Source organism: Sphaeramia orbicularis, chromosome 13 (genome assembly GCF_902148855.1).
Source record: "Sphaeramia orbicularis chromosome 13, fSphaOr1.1, whole genome shotgun sequence".
Classification (NCBI taxonomy): Eukaryota; Metazoa; Chordata; class Actinopteri; order Kurtiformes; family Apogonidae; genus Sphaeramia; species Sphaeramia orbicularis.
Window position 1 is genome coordinate 14,199,682 of NC_043969.1, and position 17,158 is coordinate 14,216,839.

At 37.9% G+C, this 17,158-nt stretch overlaps 1 protein-coding gene across 1 annotated transcript in view; it reads right to left on the reverse strand.

The window, feature by feature from the left end:
- Positions 1 to 42: 42 nt before the first annotated feature.
- The window catches only part of rap1gap2a (RAP1 GTPase activating protein 2a), an 85,110-nt gene continuing 67,994 nt past the window's right edge, over positions 43 to 17,158 (reverse strand). The window contains 17 exon segments of the mRNA XM_030152066.1: positions 43 to 690; positions 942 to 1,015; positions 1,136 to 1,238; positions 1,728 to 1,854; positions 1,969 to 2,067; positions 2,146 to 2,258; positions 3,475 to 3,624; positions 5,219 to 5,359; positions 5,469 to 5,555; positions 8,215 to 8,286; positions 8,629 to 8,784; positions 9,500 to 9,629; positions 10,094 to 10,194; positions 11,640 to 11,723; positions 12,495 to 12,548; positions 15,131 to 15,209; positions 16,992 to 17,095. Coding sequence (XP_030007926.1) covers positions 682 to 690; positions 942 to 1,015; positions 1,136 to 1,238; positions 1,728 to 1,854; positions 1,969 to 2,067; positions 2,146 to 2,258; positions 3,475 to 3,624; positions 5,219 to 5,359; positions 5,469 to 5,555; positions 8,215 to 8,286; positions 8,629 to 8,784; positions 9,500 to 9,629; positions 10,094 to 10,194; positions 11,640 to 11,723; positions 12,495 to 12,548; positions 15,131 to 15,209; positions 16,992 to 17,095 — 1,683 coding nt within the window. The 3' untranslated portion in view covers positions 43 to 681.

Below are 17,158 nucleotides of genomic sequence, written 5' to 3' on the forward strand. Positions count from 1 at the left end.
TCCAAGGCTTTGCTACTGTACGTCTATATACTGTGTTTTTGAGTATGTACTGTGCATGTGTGCCTGTGTACTTTTTTGGGCAATAGAGGAACTGCTGCCAGATGTACCATCCAAGGGCAAAGGCAAAAGGAAATATCCTGATGTCTGACAGGAGAGACGTTAGACATCTTTTCCACTCTGTGTAGATATAGTAACAGATCGGCCATAGTCTCAGTCTCACGCCACCATCCGTCTGTGCTTTCATTTCTCTCAATTAAACAAGATGTTGGCAAAAAAAAAGCTTAGGCGGAGTCTCGCTCAGCCTACACTCACAGTATTACTGCTATGCCAAGACTTTGAGATGCAAACAATTAACAACAAATATGCAACGACTTGGAACGTTGGTAAAGTATTCACTGATTTCTGCAGCTTAAGGCTGGTTAAAGAACGAAGCCAGAGCCAATGTTTCAACCACCTTTTGTCACTATACACTCACAGTATCACCAGTTAATAGTGTGTGGGGATTCTGGTGTAGTTGGTACTTGTTTTCAGATAATCCTTGGCTTAGGGAAGTGGTTCTACAGTGATTTCATGGTTGTTTTTGTGATTTTTTTTTCCTCTTTTTTTTTTTTTTTTTTTTGCAGCTCCGTCAGCCCGTGCTGTCCCTTTGTTGTGCAAGTCTGTTATGTCCATTCCACAAAGCTACTCGGACTGAAAGAGACAAGAGTGAACAGGGAGGCCAGTTAGAGGAGAGTGAGTGCTGACAGCATGCATCTTTCAGTGTGGGTCTGTTACCCAACACCAGCTTAACTATTTCAATGACATTACAGTGATGTAGAGATAAAGAGGTGTGTGTAAAATGGACAGGATGTATCAGCGACAGACTTTTTCCTTAAGCCTCCCTGCAGTGGTTTATAAAACAATTCTTTAAAAGATCCTCAATGTGTCACATAAACACTTACAGTTGTGGATGAGTGGCTCATTTTGTCAAAACGGAACTTCAAGTTTGACCTTGGTGATGTCTTATTTTTCCCATCTGCACAATATTAAAGGAAGGAAATAGAAACAAAAATGAAGGACATGCACAAAGAGATATCCACTCCATTATTCTGGTCAGTTGGATCTGAACACAGTATCTCTAATGTTCATGATTTACCTGTCGGGCTGCGGCACATGATCACAGGGGTACCTGATCCCTGACTGTCGACGCTGGGGGCGGGGCTAAAGGCAGAGGAGGATGATATAGAGGGGTGGCTCGCCTGGCGGATGGAGCAGAGGACAACACAAAGTTAATGAGGGAGGAGGTCAGCAAGGAAATAAAGAGGATCAGTAAATCAAGTAAATGAGGATGAACTCAACTCGATGTAGACCTGAGAGGATGCTTTGTAGTTAAAGGCATCGAGGCGTGTTGCAATACTGTTATTAGTAAACTAACTAAACACCAAAATGACTAAAAAGACACCAAGTGAAGCCTCGTGTTCATCTGACGCAGCAAGTGAGTGCAGCTGTTATAATCATAATCAGTGATGTGACATTTAACACACTCTTTTAGCTGATACTTGGTAATTATGGGTTATTTCATCCATGGTGCTTTGACAGATCACAGAGTAACAGGCACTTAAGAACATTTTCTTGATTTTACTCTCTCTTTTTTTTTAGACAGCCTCATTGGAGTGTAAATGAAAGATTTGGGAACATTGCACATAGGTATATAATTTTACATCAAATGTTTCTTTTGATGGACCCACCGTTTCCAGCTCTTCCAGAGCCTCTGTTTCTCCTGTGGTGCTGCTGAAGCTGCTGGTGCTGGATGAAGACCGAGAAATGTTAGGTCTGCCACTGGTGCTGCTGCACTCCTTATGCTTGACAAATGGTCTGCAAAAAAAAAAAAAGTTTGATTACATTGTAATGTTTTGTCAACATTTTAGTCACAAAAACATTTTCCTCTGTTTGATTTCAGCCATAGATCTTTAAATGTCCCAGTCTTACCTCTCTTTGTTGGGGCAGATCTCAGGTGAGCTGGGGTTGGATGAGGTTTCTGACCTCACCTCCTGGGACAGTGGGCAGATCTCTACAGGCTTCTGGTCACTGCACATGAAAGAGCATTAGTCTCAAATCCATCTGCCTACATTTAAATACAGACAGTATGGAGGTCCTAATGCCTACCTGCGTGTGTGTTTATCTGATGGCGTATCTGTGCTTGAGTGGAGACGAGGAAAGAGACCGGAGCGCCGCTTGACTGGACTTTTTAGAGGAGACTTGGCTGACAACACAGGAGGCTGAGAAACAGAAGAAAAATGAAGTTTCTCCTTCAGTTGACTCAGTTTCAGATTTATAACTTTATTTGAAATAAAATGTAAAATATTTATTTAGAAATAAATAAATAAATAAATACCAACTTTATTTATAATGTACTTTAAGAACTTTACAGCTGGCCAAAGTGCCGTACACCAAACATAAAACAAGGGATTAAATAAGTACATAAGTAAGTAAAACTAGTGATAACACAGGGTGTAAAACGGGCTACGAACAACAAAATACAACCATCATAAAAACAAAGACAAATTAAAATATGATAAAAACAGCACAAAAAACAGACATGTCACTCATTGATTAAAAGCCAATGAGAAAAAGTGCGTTTTTAGACGTGATTTAAAGACAGGTAGAGACTGAGCCTGTCTAACAACTAAGGGCAACTGGTTCCACAACTTTGGGGCGACAACAGAAAAGACACGGTCCCCACGAAGCTTCTTTTTATTAGTTTTTGGAACCACAAGCTGCAGCTGATCTGCTGACCTGAGAGCACGAGGGTGGGGGTGGGGGTGGATCAGGTCAGACAGGTAGGAGGGGGCAAGGCCATTCAAACATTTAAAAGCAAATAGAAGAATTTTAAAATCAACTCTAAAACGCACTGGCAACCAATGGAGTACAGCTAAAGCTGGTGAAATATGTTCATGTTTCCATGTCCCTGTTAAAAGCCGAGCTGCAGCATTTTGGACCAGCTGCAGTCGGGAAAGTGCATTTTCACTCAACCCAGCATAAAGTGCATTACAATAGTCAAGTCTAGTAGTTACAAAAGCATGGATCACAGTTTCAAACAGATCTCTGGGCAGAACTGATTTTACTTTTAAATAAATAAAATAAATGTAAACACATTTATTTTAAATAATATTAATTTAAAATAAGTTATACTTCCTCCCACTCCTTTTCGAATGTGCCAATGAAATCATGTGTATGAATAAGTATTTTGTTTTGTTTTTTTGTTTTCTTCCATGACTTCTTACTACCTGTTTTATTTCTAAGGACTAAGTAAGATTACTTTGTCTTGTTGCATATTCGAAATAAACTAAAACAAAAAACAAAAAACAAAAAAAAAACCTCTTCACGTGTCCAAGTGATTACCACAGAAAGAGCTGAAAACATATTTATTCCACCCTGACTAACCTTGACCACCCCCCTCTCTCTTTCCCCACTCACTTTCTTCTGATTACTCACAGTAAAGGTACTCTTAGTACATTCACTGGTACTCTGGGGCAGTCCTCCTCCACTCAGGCTTGCTGGGACCCCACCTCCTACACCGGGGCTCCTGTGACGGTGAGATCCCACCATAGTCTCCATGGAGTGGCTTCTGACGCGCATGGCCCTCTGGAGGAAAGAGGAGGAGCAGAAAAGAAGAGGAATAAGTGGATATTGAGCCCAGGAGGAGGACAAAAACAGAGGAGAGTAAAACACATTAGTCAACAGGTGTAAAATAAAGAATAGGTTGGAAAAGATTGAGTAATTACCTCAATTGTAATATTGATGTCATATATATTTGTGTATTAAACTAAATGCTATTGCACAAGACAGACACCAGAGGGCGCAGTTAACAAAAAGAGAAGCCAAGTAGGTAGAGTAGATGAATGTACTGTTACTGTACTGCTCTACATTTTCTGACATTATATAGTTAGTTTCAATATATTAAGTTCTTTTTAGTACATAATGAATTCCAGCCAGAAGTAAAAACAAAAGAAATGGGAACAAAAAACTACAAATAAATGTAGCATGATTATTGTTATTATTATTATTATTATTACTCTCATTTCTGGACATACGATTTGTTGATTTTTTTTTCTGAAAGCATCAAGACAAACAACATCATGTCAAATATTTTTTTATTTTGTGGTAAGCCTTTGCCATATTTACAGTAATTCAGAGAGGTAATACACAGCCAGTGCTAATGCAGCAATGAGAACAGCGCCCCCTGTGGCCGACTGCAGAAAGTGCAAAGCTGCTGTCCATAATGCCTGCGAAGAATAAAAGCCCCATTAATATCAGTCAAAGGTCCGATTAAAATAAGTTTTGGATAAAATAGTGTATGGGAAAGAAGGGGGACTACTAGTACATATTGTTATGTAATATTTCAGAGCACACAGCAGTGTTGGCATTCATTTTCTCACACATATGAATATAGACGGTTACACAAGCACACACATTATAAGGTCAAAGCTGAACATAGTACAGAAGATCACAGCAAGAACATTAGTTGAGCAACTTCAGTCAGTGTGCAAATCTATGATATTTATATAACATAAAAACAAACAACAACACAACACTTACATACACAACAAACACTATGATTTTTAATAATTAACCCTTTCATGCATGAATTATGTGAACCTTAATCAAGATATTTTTTTCTGAGTGTTTTTATTCCTCTTAAGGCATGAAAAAAAAAGAAAAAAATTATAAACCTATTTTTCATGGAGTTACAAAAATGTCCACTCAGCTAAAGAAGCAAAGAAACATGTATTTACTGATATACTGCATGAAAATTCTGAAATAAAAACATGTTTAATGCTGCTAACCTGATGTTTTCTCACATTTTAACATACCTGCATGGAGATACTATGCAAAAAAAAAAGAAAAAAAAAAAAAAAAAGAAAAAAAAAAAATTGTTAAAAAACCCCCAAAACAGTTAATTGCAGTCCAATAACAAATAGAATTTTTTTTTTTACACTCAAACATGTTAGTGCAGATCAGGTTTATCTAGAAGAGCAAATTTACAGTAATGGTGTGAATTACAGTGTATGGGATGATGCATAAGCATATCCACTGTATTAGCTGATATGGAAATAAAACAACAAAATCCATAAATGTACAAGAGAACAGCTGTAGAATAACTGTCCACTGTAGTGACCACTATGCATGAAAGGGTTAAATAAGTGTGACTTAAACATTTGTCCAGGTTTATGTTCACCTTGAAGGACTCTAGAAGACCCCCGTGTCCCCCGTTCTCCAGCTTGTCGTCCTCTCCGGCCTGGCCCAGACCCAGCGTGGCCTGGCTCTGCCTGTGCAGCTCATCATGAAGGTTGTCCAACAGTGCAGCTCGCGTTCGTCCCTGTGATGAATTGATGCACATACACACACACAAAAATGATGGTGATGATAATGACAGAAAATGGAAAGTGACTGAGCTCTTTGTGTGTACGTGCGCCTGTGTGTATCACCTCTAGTTTGGCAAATTTGTCTGATTTGTAGCAGGCGTTTTCAGCATTGATCAGCTTTGTCAGCAGGAAGTCTCTAAACTCAGGGCCCTTGAAGAGAAGAAACAGAGTGACAGAGAGAGAGAAAATGAAAATTGGAAGGCAGTGAGAAGGTAAAGGAAAGGTGACCTTTATCAGCACTACACAGACTAAATTTGAGCACATTTTAAGGAACTGTACCAACCTAACGTCTCAAATTTTCTCTGTATGACCTATAAACCTTGCCTGGTTTTCACTGAATATTGTAACAAGAAAGTCATTTTATCAAACTGAATATGTGATGATGTCAGATTTAGGGACACTTATTCTGCAGCTGAGAACATAAAAGTGACTTTCACAACTTAGTTACTTATGATAGATTAGCCATTTAGCTTAGCAAAGAAATAGTCTATGTTACTCAATGTAAAACAGCAAAGTGTTGATTCTGAATTTAAGTTGAATAATCAAGCCAGTGTAAGTCGATTAGGAGATGATTTTGGATATCATCACTAATACGTGCAAAATAAATATAAAAACAAGTGGTCCCAGGCACAACAAACCCTGCCCCTCACACATATTGTAGCTTATTTTGACATTGATCGAGCTGATGTCATCATGCATATACGAGGGCTGTTCAATAAGTTCATGGCCTCACCCAGAAATACTGGTTGTTATAATACAGGATGTTACATTCTTTCGTGATGGGATAGTGATGCTTGAACATCGATGGACCAAGTGCATTGCTGTAAATGGAGATTATGTTGAAAAATAAAATATAAATTATCAGTCTGTGTTGTTCTGTTCTGGGTGAGGCCATGAACTTATTGAACGGCCCTCGTACGTAAGCTGATATCAGCGTATCAATTGCCTCTATTTATTTAGCATGTTTGAAGTAAATTGAAACAAAATTGATGTTTTTATAGACATTTGGAATTTTGCCCATTATAAGTAAATGGGAAAAGAAAAAAGAATTTAAAAATTCATAAAAAATTTGACCTTTGGCCTTCTTTTCCCAAAATGTAATCACATCTATCCTGGGTCACTGGCAATCAATAAACACAATTTGGTATGAATTCAACCAATGGTTTTGCTGCTGCAGACATTTGAAATTTTGCCAATTATAAGTGAACGGGGGAAAAAAGATTTTAAAAAATCATAAAAAAATCCAAACTTTGACCTACTTTTCCCAAAAGTTAATGACATCTATTCTGGGTCACTGGCAATAAATAAATCCAATTTGGCATGAATTCAACCAATGGTTTTGCAGCTACAGACATTTGAAATTTCATCCATTATAAGTAAATGGGAAAAAAAGAGATTTGAAAAATTCATAAAAAATTTGAACTTTGGCCTACTTTTCCCAAAATGTAATCACATCTATTCTGGGTCACTGGCAATCAATACATCCAATTTGGTATGAATTCAACCTATGGTTTTGCTGCTGCAGACATTTGAAATTTTGCCCATTATAAATAATTGGGAAAAAAAGAGATTTGAAAAATTCATAAAAAATTCAAACTTTGACCTACTGTTCCCAAAATGTAATCGAATCTATTCTTGGTCACTGGCAATCCATAAACCCAATTTGGTACGAATTCAACCAAAAGTTTTACTGCTAGAGTGTTACCAACATAGAAACAAATAAACAAACTGAACCAAAAACAATACCCCTTTTCTCCCCATTGGGGGGTGGGGCAAAAAACTGACCAGACAAGAAGTAGGTTAACTACAAGTATAGCATTTAATTTTAGCTCACCTTTTTTTTAACCTGTTCCTTCCAACCTAATTTGTATTAATTTTCACCTATTTTCCACACCAACTTCCAAAGCTTACAACTGAAGCACCACAGGCCAAAAATGTATTTATTTATTTTGTAGGATATGGCTAAAATACAACCTGAGCTACATCAGATTGAATTTAGCTGAAACTGCTTATTTTCCTTGTTTTTTTGTCACCCATCTTGATAAGGAATATGATTAATCATGGGATGGACCACTAATGTGACCCTATGACACCAAACAGGTAGCAAATCCCATTAGCTTTGAACGCTATCAAGGTGATTATTTCACTAATTATGTTTTGGTGCTCAGGAATACTGTAAAATAAAGTTAGCAACTCATTTGTGGAGAATCTGAGCTTTATAACAAGATTTAGCACGCATATATTGACAAAGGTTTTATTGTAGAAACTGGCAACAAAATGGTGACTGGAAGTGGTGGGAATGTAGAGGTTAAAACACTTTGAAACACTTTTACAGGCTTTTCCCTCATCCCCCCTAAAAATGAGCCGGATTGGTTGTTTAATTACTTTTGTAATATACTGCAGAAGTTCATCCTGAATCATTATTAGCATTCAAATTTATCTGTCCATTATCACTATTCTGTATTTTGTTTTTGTCAGCTGTGGATGTCTGTATATTTGGGCAGATAACAGCATGGTGAGTGTCATTCAGCAAAACCTATTATTATTATTATTATTATTATTATTATTATTATTATTATTATTATAATAATACCAAATTTAATGTTCTATAACTGTGCCATTCATTTCTGGCAATCAATAAAGAAAGAATAAAAAGAGTTTCTGATTGAAAGACGAGACAGATTTCAACTATTTTTACCTTTTGACTGACAAACTCAACTACTCGATTGGTTATGCATATCCCTAAACATTAGATTGTTAATGAGTTCCATTGTCCAGATGTTTGTTGTGTGTTTCCAGTTTGTCTCACCTTCTTGAAGACTGCTGGGTTTGGTAGAGGGGGTCCGAAGGGAGGCACATCTTCCCTCGCTGTAACAGACACCTGACGGCATCAAGGAAATTATATTTACACAGTACCACCATTGAAACATGGCAGATTACAAGTGTCTGAATGAAACTTTAGATCACACACTGACATGCTGTGGTGCATAAATCATCATGTCCCTTGTGTCTCTGTTTCTGCTGTTAGCCCTACAGTTATACATCTGTGTGTTGTTTTCTTTCTGCCAGTAGTCAGCGGACAAGGAAACTCATAATAATCAATATAAACAAGAATACTTTCAGGCTATTAAAAAAACTAAAGCAATAAAATAATTACGCTACAACACCTTCAAGGTTATGACAACAAAAACCACCTAATATAATGGTTTAGGAGTGTCTGTACCTTGTATGTTGTGTGATCTGTGCAGGGGTTTTCAGCCTGAACCAGCACATAAGCATGGAGGAAGTTGGAGGCTATCATGTCTGGAACAAATGGTGTGGCCTCCTCTTGGAAGACTGCAGCCACAATGTCATTTCCTATGTGTCTTTTCCTCTGGAGCTGTGTGAGCAGAGACGCATCAAAGACATTGTTCCAAAAAAGGAAAGAGAAACCCGGAGTTATCATTTTGAATAGACAGCTTTCGAAGTAGTTAGAGCAGTTGGGTCCACATTAACCCATAAAGACCCAGTGCTATTTCTGTGGCAGTTCCAAAATGAATGAATGTTTCTCTATATATAGTCATTAAAACTGCCTTTTATTACAGTATTATTCTCCTTATTTTGTGTTTTTTCACCGTAAATTAGGTATTTTCCTGTATTTAATTTACTGATCATGATCATGATTCATAAAAGCTCAGATTAAAGCTGACTGTTATTACATCAGAAACAGAGAAAACTGAAGAAAAATGTACTTTTTCAGCTAATTTATCAATAACTGAATGTAAAATCAAGTGTCTCCATCCACTGTCATTGATCCAACTCCATGGGCTTTACTGGTGAATCAATATTGTAGAAGACGACGGAGTTTCCACGTTCACTACGGAGTCTCTGAATGTCCAAATGGGTCATATCTGATGAGGATATGAAGCTGACAAACTGAATTTTACACCAATTATTTACATGTATTAATAGGATTAGTGGATCCACAGGATGCTTTTGGTTGCTGGTGGCTGTTTGGGTTGTTATGGGTTAATAATCTCACTTTACTGGTTGAATTTTTTTGAGCCGAAGCTGCTCTGACTTTACAGATGAATGAATCAGAATGTAGGCTGTACCTGCTGGATATCTCCTTCAGTAAAAGGAAGCTTGGTTGACACATGAAACATTATCTCCCTCTGTCTGAAGACAGTGTAGACAGATTCAGATCCCGTCTGTCCATGGGAAACATCCAGCCCACCACGGAACCTGCCAAAGGATCAAAACACACATGTCGTGTTCTCAGTGTGGCTCCACGACTCCACTAATAGCATTGGGTTGTATTTTGTGTATTTTATGTCAGTTGTGTATTTTTTTGTAATTTCTGTAATTTAAGGAGTCAGTAGCTAAATAGTAAGAGTCATGAGGGTTACGATGATTTAATGGGATGTTCCAGGGAGAAAAAATACAATGCACAGCTCTCAAGCTCTGATTAAATGTCCATGCGGCACTTTCTTTTCTCGGATTTGTTTCACTAAGCACTTTATCCTGACTGCACACTGAGACAACACAGCAGGACACATACCTCCAGGGTTACAGTAAACACACCCATGCACCGCTACTGTAATTTCCTCAAATACCACTACATCTTCACTGTTTCTTATTGTGTGTTTTTATGATTCGGTGCCCCTTTATTAGTCCTCCTCTTCTCTAATTCTTTTCTAGATCCTCACCCTTTAAAGTCTTGAAGTTCAATGTTGTCACCCAGGACACTGAGAAACTCCTTGAAGGCTGGAGTCTCTTCGTTGTTCCCAAACAGCTCTTCCTCTGAAGTCTGAAGCAAAAATGAACAAATGGACAGAGATTAGAAGAATAATCTTTATTTTATCAGTAGAGGTTCACACATGAAAATATGCACATGCACCATACACCAAAATTCATCTTTTGCCTTTAACCCATCACTAGATCATGCATTACACGCTGCATACTAGGAGCAGTGGGCTCGCCGTATCAGGCACCCAAGGAGCAAATGGGAGGGTTGAGTGCCTTGCTCAAGGACACATCAGTCAACAATTCTCCGCCAGTGCAGGGAATCGAACTGGCAACCCCTCTGTAACAACCTGCTGCCCCAGTGGCTGCCCCAGATGTATTACACGTATGCATCACATGTGTCCCAGTTAATACTGACCAGAGGTGGCAAAAGTACTGGCATTCTGTACTTAAGTAGAAGTACAGCTACTTACGTGAAAAAATACTCTAGTAAAAGTAGTAGTACTGTTTCAACTCCTTTCCTTAAGTAAAAGTAAAAAAGCACAACTTCTCAATTGTAATAAAGTACAAAAGTAAAAAGTAAAACTCCATTTTTTGCCATGAATGAAAAAATACTTATTTAACCAGACAAAATCAAAAAAAGTTTCTGTTTTCTAATTCCACCGTGAATGGTACTGACCAGAGTCCTGCACCGGGTCTGGTACCTGACAAGAAACCTGCAAAAACATGCAGGGACGAGTAAAAAAAAATGATAAGAATTTTACAGGTATGGGAATGGGTAAAATTTAACAAAATGTGGGTGAGTAGAGGGTAAGGAAGTAAAATAAAAGAATATTCATGGATGAAAATAATTTTCAGGACATTTAATGATGATGATCGTCTAATTTCACTGTGGTTGATCCACGGTTGGTTTTATTTTGAAGTGAGCTTCACCTCTGTTTACATCTGGCCACAGCTGTCATTGAGCAGCACATATTAGACATTTATTGATGGCGTGTGTTTTAGCCAAAAATACAGCCCTTAAAAGTGAGTTACTGTGTAGACAATGTGTTTAATCACGGATCAGGTTGTGGTACTCAGGGTATGGCGGAAAAGTTTGGAAAAAGTGGACCTGTGCAGGACTCTGGTCCTGACCCTGTACTGGACTCTGGTACTGACCCTGTACTGGACTCTGGTACTGACCCTGTACTGGACTCTGGTCCTGACCCTGTACTGGACTCTGGTACTGACCCTGTACTGGACTCTGACTTTCCCTCTCTGAATCAACATATTTGACGTACTGTCACATCCGTTCAGTTTGAAAAAGTAATGAGCCTATTCTGAGAATGTAAGAAGTATAAAGTACAGATATTTATGCAAAAATGTAGGGAGTAAAAGTAAAAAGTTGTCAGAAAAATAAATACTCAAAGTACAAATACCTAAAAAGTCTACTTAAGTATGGTAATGAAGTACTTATACTTTGTAACTTCCCACCTCTGATACCGAAAGTATGAACATGTAATAACTCACCTGTCCGAACTTCTGATAGACGACACCAAATTTGAATGTGTTGTTGACCTCGTGTTCATCATAAGCCACTATCAACTGAGATCCCTGTAGAGGACACACAGATTTCTTACAGTTTCTTATTTCATTTACACTTTCTAGCACAAAAAAACATGTTTTCCTGTTTTCCGGCGTGTCTCAAGGGCAGGTTTTTCAGGTCAAAATTACATAAGACTGACATGCGACAAACTGTCACTGCCCCCAGTGAGGACAGGGATCGAGTCGTAGCCTCTAACAAACTGAGACACAGATGGGTTTTTCTTTCTTTCCTGAGGCAAAAGCTGAAAGCATGCTCCATCACAACCTTCCATCGGGTTCACGGGAGGAGAAAGGGATTTATCATACCTATTTTAGACGGTCCTAACCCTTTTGTTTCATCATCTGTTTTTGATTGATGCACTTAATGATCAGGGCAGATGTTAGTGAGGTGGGGGGCCTTTATCGGGGGTAAAATGTGAAAAGCTGTGTCATTTCGTTTCCTAGTGAAGAGTCAAAAAGGCTTGAAAAGTTAATGAAGGTTGGAGAGGGCAGGTGAATGAAGCTGACAAAAATAATTAGGAGTAAGAAAGAGAAACTCTGAACCAGGTAATGATTTTATCCTGAGTAAACAGGATGAAACATTTATGAATCCTGCTACAGAATTCACAGACCACCATAGATAAAAAAAAAATTGTGGTAGATATTTAACATTTTGTCTCTCAGAAGGAGATGGAGGCAGGAAAAAGACAGTTCATGTAAGTTTGAATAAATACATTTATAATGAATTGAGCTCAGTGGGTTATGATGAGGGCACAGTGTGGAACTTTTGGATATACTCACCCGTGGATACAGGACCGGGTTGAACTTTAACCCCGTGGCGTCGTCACACAGGAGCTAAAAGACAAAGCAATGTTACATCACCCATCTCCATCTAAAAGTTATACGTATTTCTATGTAGGTTAAAAATGATGAAGTGGTAAAGATGTTGGGAAGTGATCAGTATTCCTGTGGCAGTTACACGGTGTAGAGTAAATGCACCTCCATCAATGAGGCTGATGTGATAGGCATATTGATGCGACGCCAACAATCCATCAGATAAAGCCTTATGATTTACCTTTAATGCAGTGCAGTACAATGCGACAGCAGAAGTAATATGAGTTTACACTGATGTCTGTGGTTCATCTTAACAACGCAGCAAACAATGAATTAACAAAAAAGCTGCATTTTTACTCAGTGTCTCTTTCATGCTGTACCTTTTTTACTTTCTTTGGCTTCCTTTAATAGTCTTTTTCCACAAAAAAAAGTCCAAGTCAGGGGATAAATAATGTCCTGGACTTCACCTTAAACCACTCTTTCCTTCCTGTTCTGTCTCCCGTTACACGTTTATAACACACGTCAGCCTCGATAACAACCTAAGGCTTTGCTCAGTTGTGTGAGACGTGGCCGCGAGGCTTGGTCGGAATTGTTCACTGACAGCAACGGAGATGACAGGCGTGCTTGAAAAACAGTTTAGACGTAAGGGATCGATTTACTGGCAAATATTACATCACTGGTCAGAAATACAGGGGTTGGACAAAATAATGGAAACACCTTCACCTCAAGATGATAATGCCCCAATCCATACAGCTAGAATTGTTAAAGAATGGTATGAGGAACATTCTAATGAAGTTGAGCATCTCGTATGGCCGGCACAGTCCCCAGACCTCAACATTATTGAGCATTTATGGTCAGTTTTAGAGATTCAAGTAAGACGTCGATTTCCACCGCCATCGTCTCTAAAAGAGTTGGAGGGTATTCTAACTGAAGAATGGCTTAAAATTCCTTTGGAAACAATTCACAAGTTGTATGAATCAATACCTCGGAGAATTGAGGCTGTAATTGCCGCAAAAGGCGGACCTACACCATATTAAATTATATTTTGTTGATTTTTTAAGGTGTTTCCATTATTTTGTCCAACCCCTGTAATTGAATGCATTTGTAAAAAAGTAAAGGAGGGCAATAACTAATTTTTGCAATTAGGACAATTTTCTTAAGAGCAAAAACATTATAAACTAGAAGCACTCAGAGAACGCAGACCTCCGCCAAGGCAGATCAGTGCCCCCACCCCCCATCCCCGATGTTTGTCTGTTTGTTTGTTTGTCTGTCTGTGTGCAAGATAACTCAAAAAGCTATGGACGGATTTGGATGAAAATTTCAGGAAATGCTGATACTGGCACAAGGAACAAATGATTAAATTTTGGTGGTGATCGGGGGTGGGGAGCACTAATCTGCCTTGGCAGAGCTCTGTGCTCTCTTTTCTAGAAAAGCACTCATAGAGCGCAGATCTCCGCCAAGGCAGATCAGTGGCCCCCTCCACCCCCGATCACCAAAATTTAATCATTTGTTCCTTGTGCCAGTATCAACATTTCCTGAAATTTTCATCCAAATCCGTCTATAACTTTTTGAGTTATCTTGCACACAGACAAACAAACAAACAAACAAACAGACAAACCAACGCCGACAAAAACATAACCCTCTTGGTGGGGGTAATGATGCATCTTGATTTATGAAATTATATCCAATGCACACAGGCCTAGAGTAAGTCTCCATTATTGTCTTTCTACAAATAAGTGTGGATATTTCAGTGTGTATTTGGGTGCTTCTATGAAACTGGACTCTAAAAACAGGACAGAGGGGCTAAAAATTCAAACCAGATGTAGACTAATGTTATGAAGCAAGTTTGGAAGCACTTTGGGTCTATTTGAAAAATAAATATTTACTGAGATAAAAGAGAAACTATTTTTCAGATAAAACACATTTTTATTTTATTTTTATACAAAAATCTGCATGTAACACGGTCAAAAGGACACAAAAATTATGTGCTACTATTTTTTTTTTAAATATGTCTTTATTCTCTCAAAAGTACATTTTGAGAATTGAACTAATTATGCAAGGTAGAATCTCTCACAAAAATGACCGCTGTTGCAAAATCATTCACAATTTATATATGTTTAACTGGGCAAGTTCTGCATGTAACGCAAGTGGACGCGATGGGTTACATACAAAACCTGGAATGAGACTGAGATTCATGAAAAACCTGCATGTCTAGATTAGAAAAACCACTAGGATCATCAAATTTAACACAGTGTCTTTATTTATAGCGGTATGTAAGACCATTTCAAGCCATGTTTTCCAGATCAAACGCACTGACACCAAGGTAGTTTTTCATGTCCTGATTTTGGTCCTATTTTTGGTCCAAGATTTTATTAAAAAATCATTAATTTTGGGATGGCTCAGAGCAAGAGTATAATTTTTTTTGCATTTATCTGAGGTCATCATTAGGTTCACCCTGGGGGAAATATGTCAAAATTTCTTCTTTATTATTGGGTCTAAAAAAGCTGGCCAAGTGCCAGATACCAAGATGTACCCAGTCTCATAGAAGCACCCATTTGGAAATGTAAGTGTAGCGAATTCAGTGAAAATGCTTTTCATCTTACCTTTGCAATCTGAGGTACACTGGGCAGCTGGTTGATGCCTGCTAAAGAAATCCTATCATGAACTGTTTTGGCCCTCGATCTGCAACAGAATGTGAAGAGACACTTCGCTTGTAAGGCTGCTAATATATGTATTTCCTCTAAAACATTTCTTAGCACCATTTTTAAGCTTCAGTAGGCAGTATTTTTTGGTGTAATTGGGCAAAATTGAATAATAGCCTTCAGCAAATTGGTATTGGCATCAGAGAAAAAGGGACTTGTGCAACTATTCTTGGTGCAGTGATGGAAGACCAGATCTTCAAAATCTGTGGCTCATCACAGGAGAAACAAGGCAGCTATAATATTTTAGCTTCATTTTCCATAGCAGCATGAAACTGCATCACATCATCCATCTCTCAGTTTTCACTCAGACTTCTTTTTGCTTTTTTCTGACTTTTGCACCATATTGGAATTCACTGACCAGAAAAAAACAAAAAAACAAAATTGGGATATAGCTATGATCATCTGCTAAGTTCAGCCTCAGCTGGTCTGAGTGGGTTTTATAGATGAAAAAAAGAAAAAAAGAAAAACAACAGATGGGCAGATTTTTGCCATTTAGTATCTTATTCTAGGATGATTTTACTATGATGAAGGTTTCATATTACTGACAGCATCAAAACTCTTCCTGTCAAAAAAAAGATGCTATCTGTCACCTGGCCTCAGGCCTTTCTGTAGAACCCACAGCAGCTGAAAGAAAACATTGCATAATAACAACTTGATTGTTTTCTCGCCTCTTAATGAAAATGTCACCAACTGTGAGAATGGCAGAAAAGCTGTCCCCTGCAGCACACAAATCTGTTCAAATATATCTGAGTTAAGCATGGTAAAAAATATACTGTTTAAGAGGAGGAAGGTGGGCGAAGCAGGACACAACAACTCAGCATCCAGGTGGGCATGTTTAGAAATGAAAACCAAAAATCTGGTAAGCAATGTCTCCCAGAATAGAAAAAATAACCCATAGAGACCAAAAATCCAAAAACACACTGCAAAAATCAGAATCTTACCAAGTGTATTTCTCTTATTTCTAGTTAAAATATCTCATCACACTTAAAATAAGACATAATCACCTAAAGAGTAACTTTTTAGTGAGATATAAGAACTTATTTTAAGACAATAGATCTTGAAAATCTTATTTCAAGAAATCTTACCAAGATATTTTCACTTGTTCCATCGGGAAATTTTTTTGGCTTATTTCAAGATATGTTTTTGCTTAAATCAAGCCAAAAATCTGCCAATGGAACTAGTGAAAATTATCTCGGTAAGATTTCTTGAAATAAAATTTTCAAGATCTATTCCCAGTGCATCTGCTGATCTAAAATGTTTAATACCTAATCCTATCCATGCATGTAAATAATTGAGGTAAAATGCACTTTGTCATCTTTTCAGCAGCATCAGATATGACTAATTTGGATGCAGAGGCTCCGTAATGAACATGGAAACACTGTCATGTTCTGAAACATTGATTCACAAGTAAAACCCGCGTATTTTGACAAATGACAGTGATTGTAGGCACTTGTTTTTATGTTCAATTAATGATACATTTAGTTGAAAATCCAATTACCATTGAATTTTCTCTGAGCTTTTATTAACATCTACATGATCAGTAAATTAAATATAGGGAAATACCTGATTTTCACTGAAAAAATGCAAAATGCAGAGGATAATATCAAAATGAGTGGTGATAAATCTCTTGGGAAAGACAAAAAAAAAAGTTGTGACAAAAATAGTTGTGGGTCTATGAGGGTTAGCACAGTAAAATTAGAAATGCTGAGCTCATATTTCAAAAAGGCATACTTTTAAAGAGCATGAGATTTTCTGATTGTACCTGAGCATGATGCGTAGAAACTCCTGTCCCTCTGCCTCCTCATGTTTCAGAGACATGATGAGGTTGCCTATGCTACTGCCAGTGCAGTAGTAGTTCATGTGTTCCTGGTTGGAAGGTGAAAAGAAAAAGATTTAGAGCAGGGGTGTCAAACATGCGGCCCTGGGACC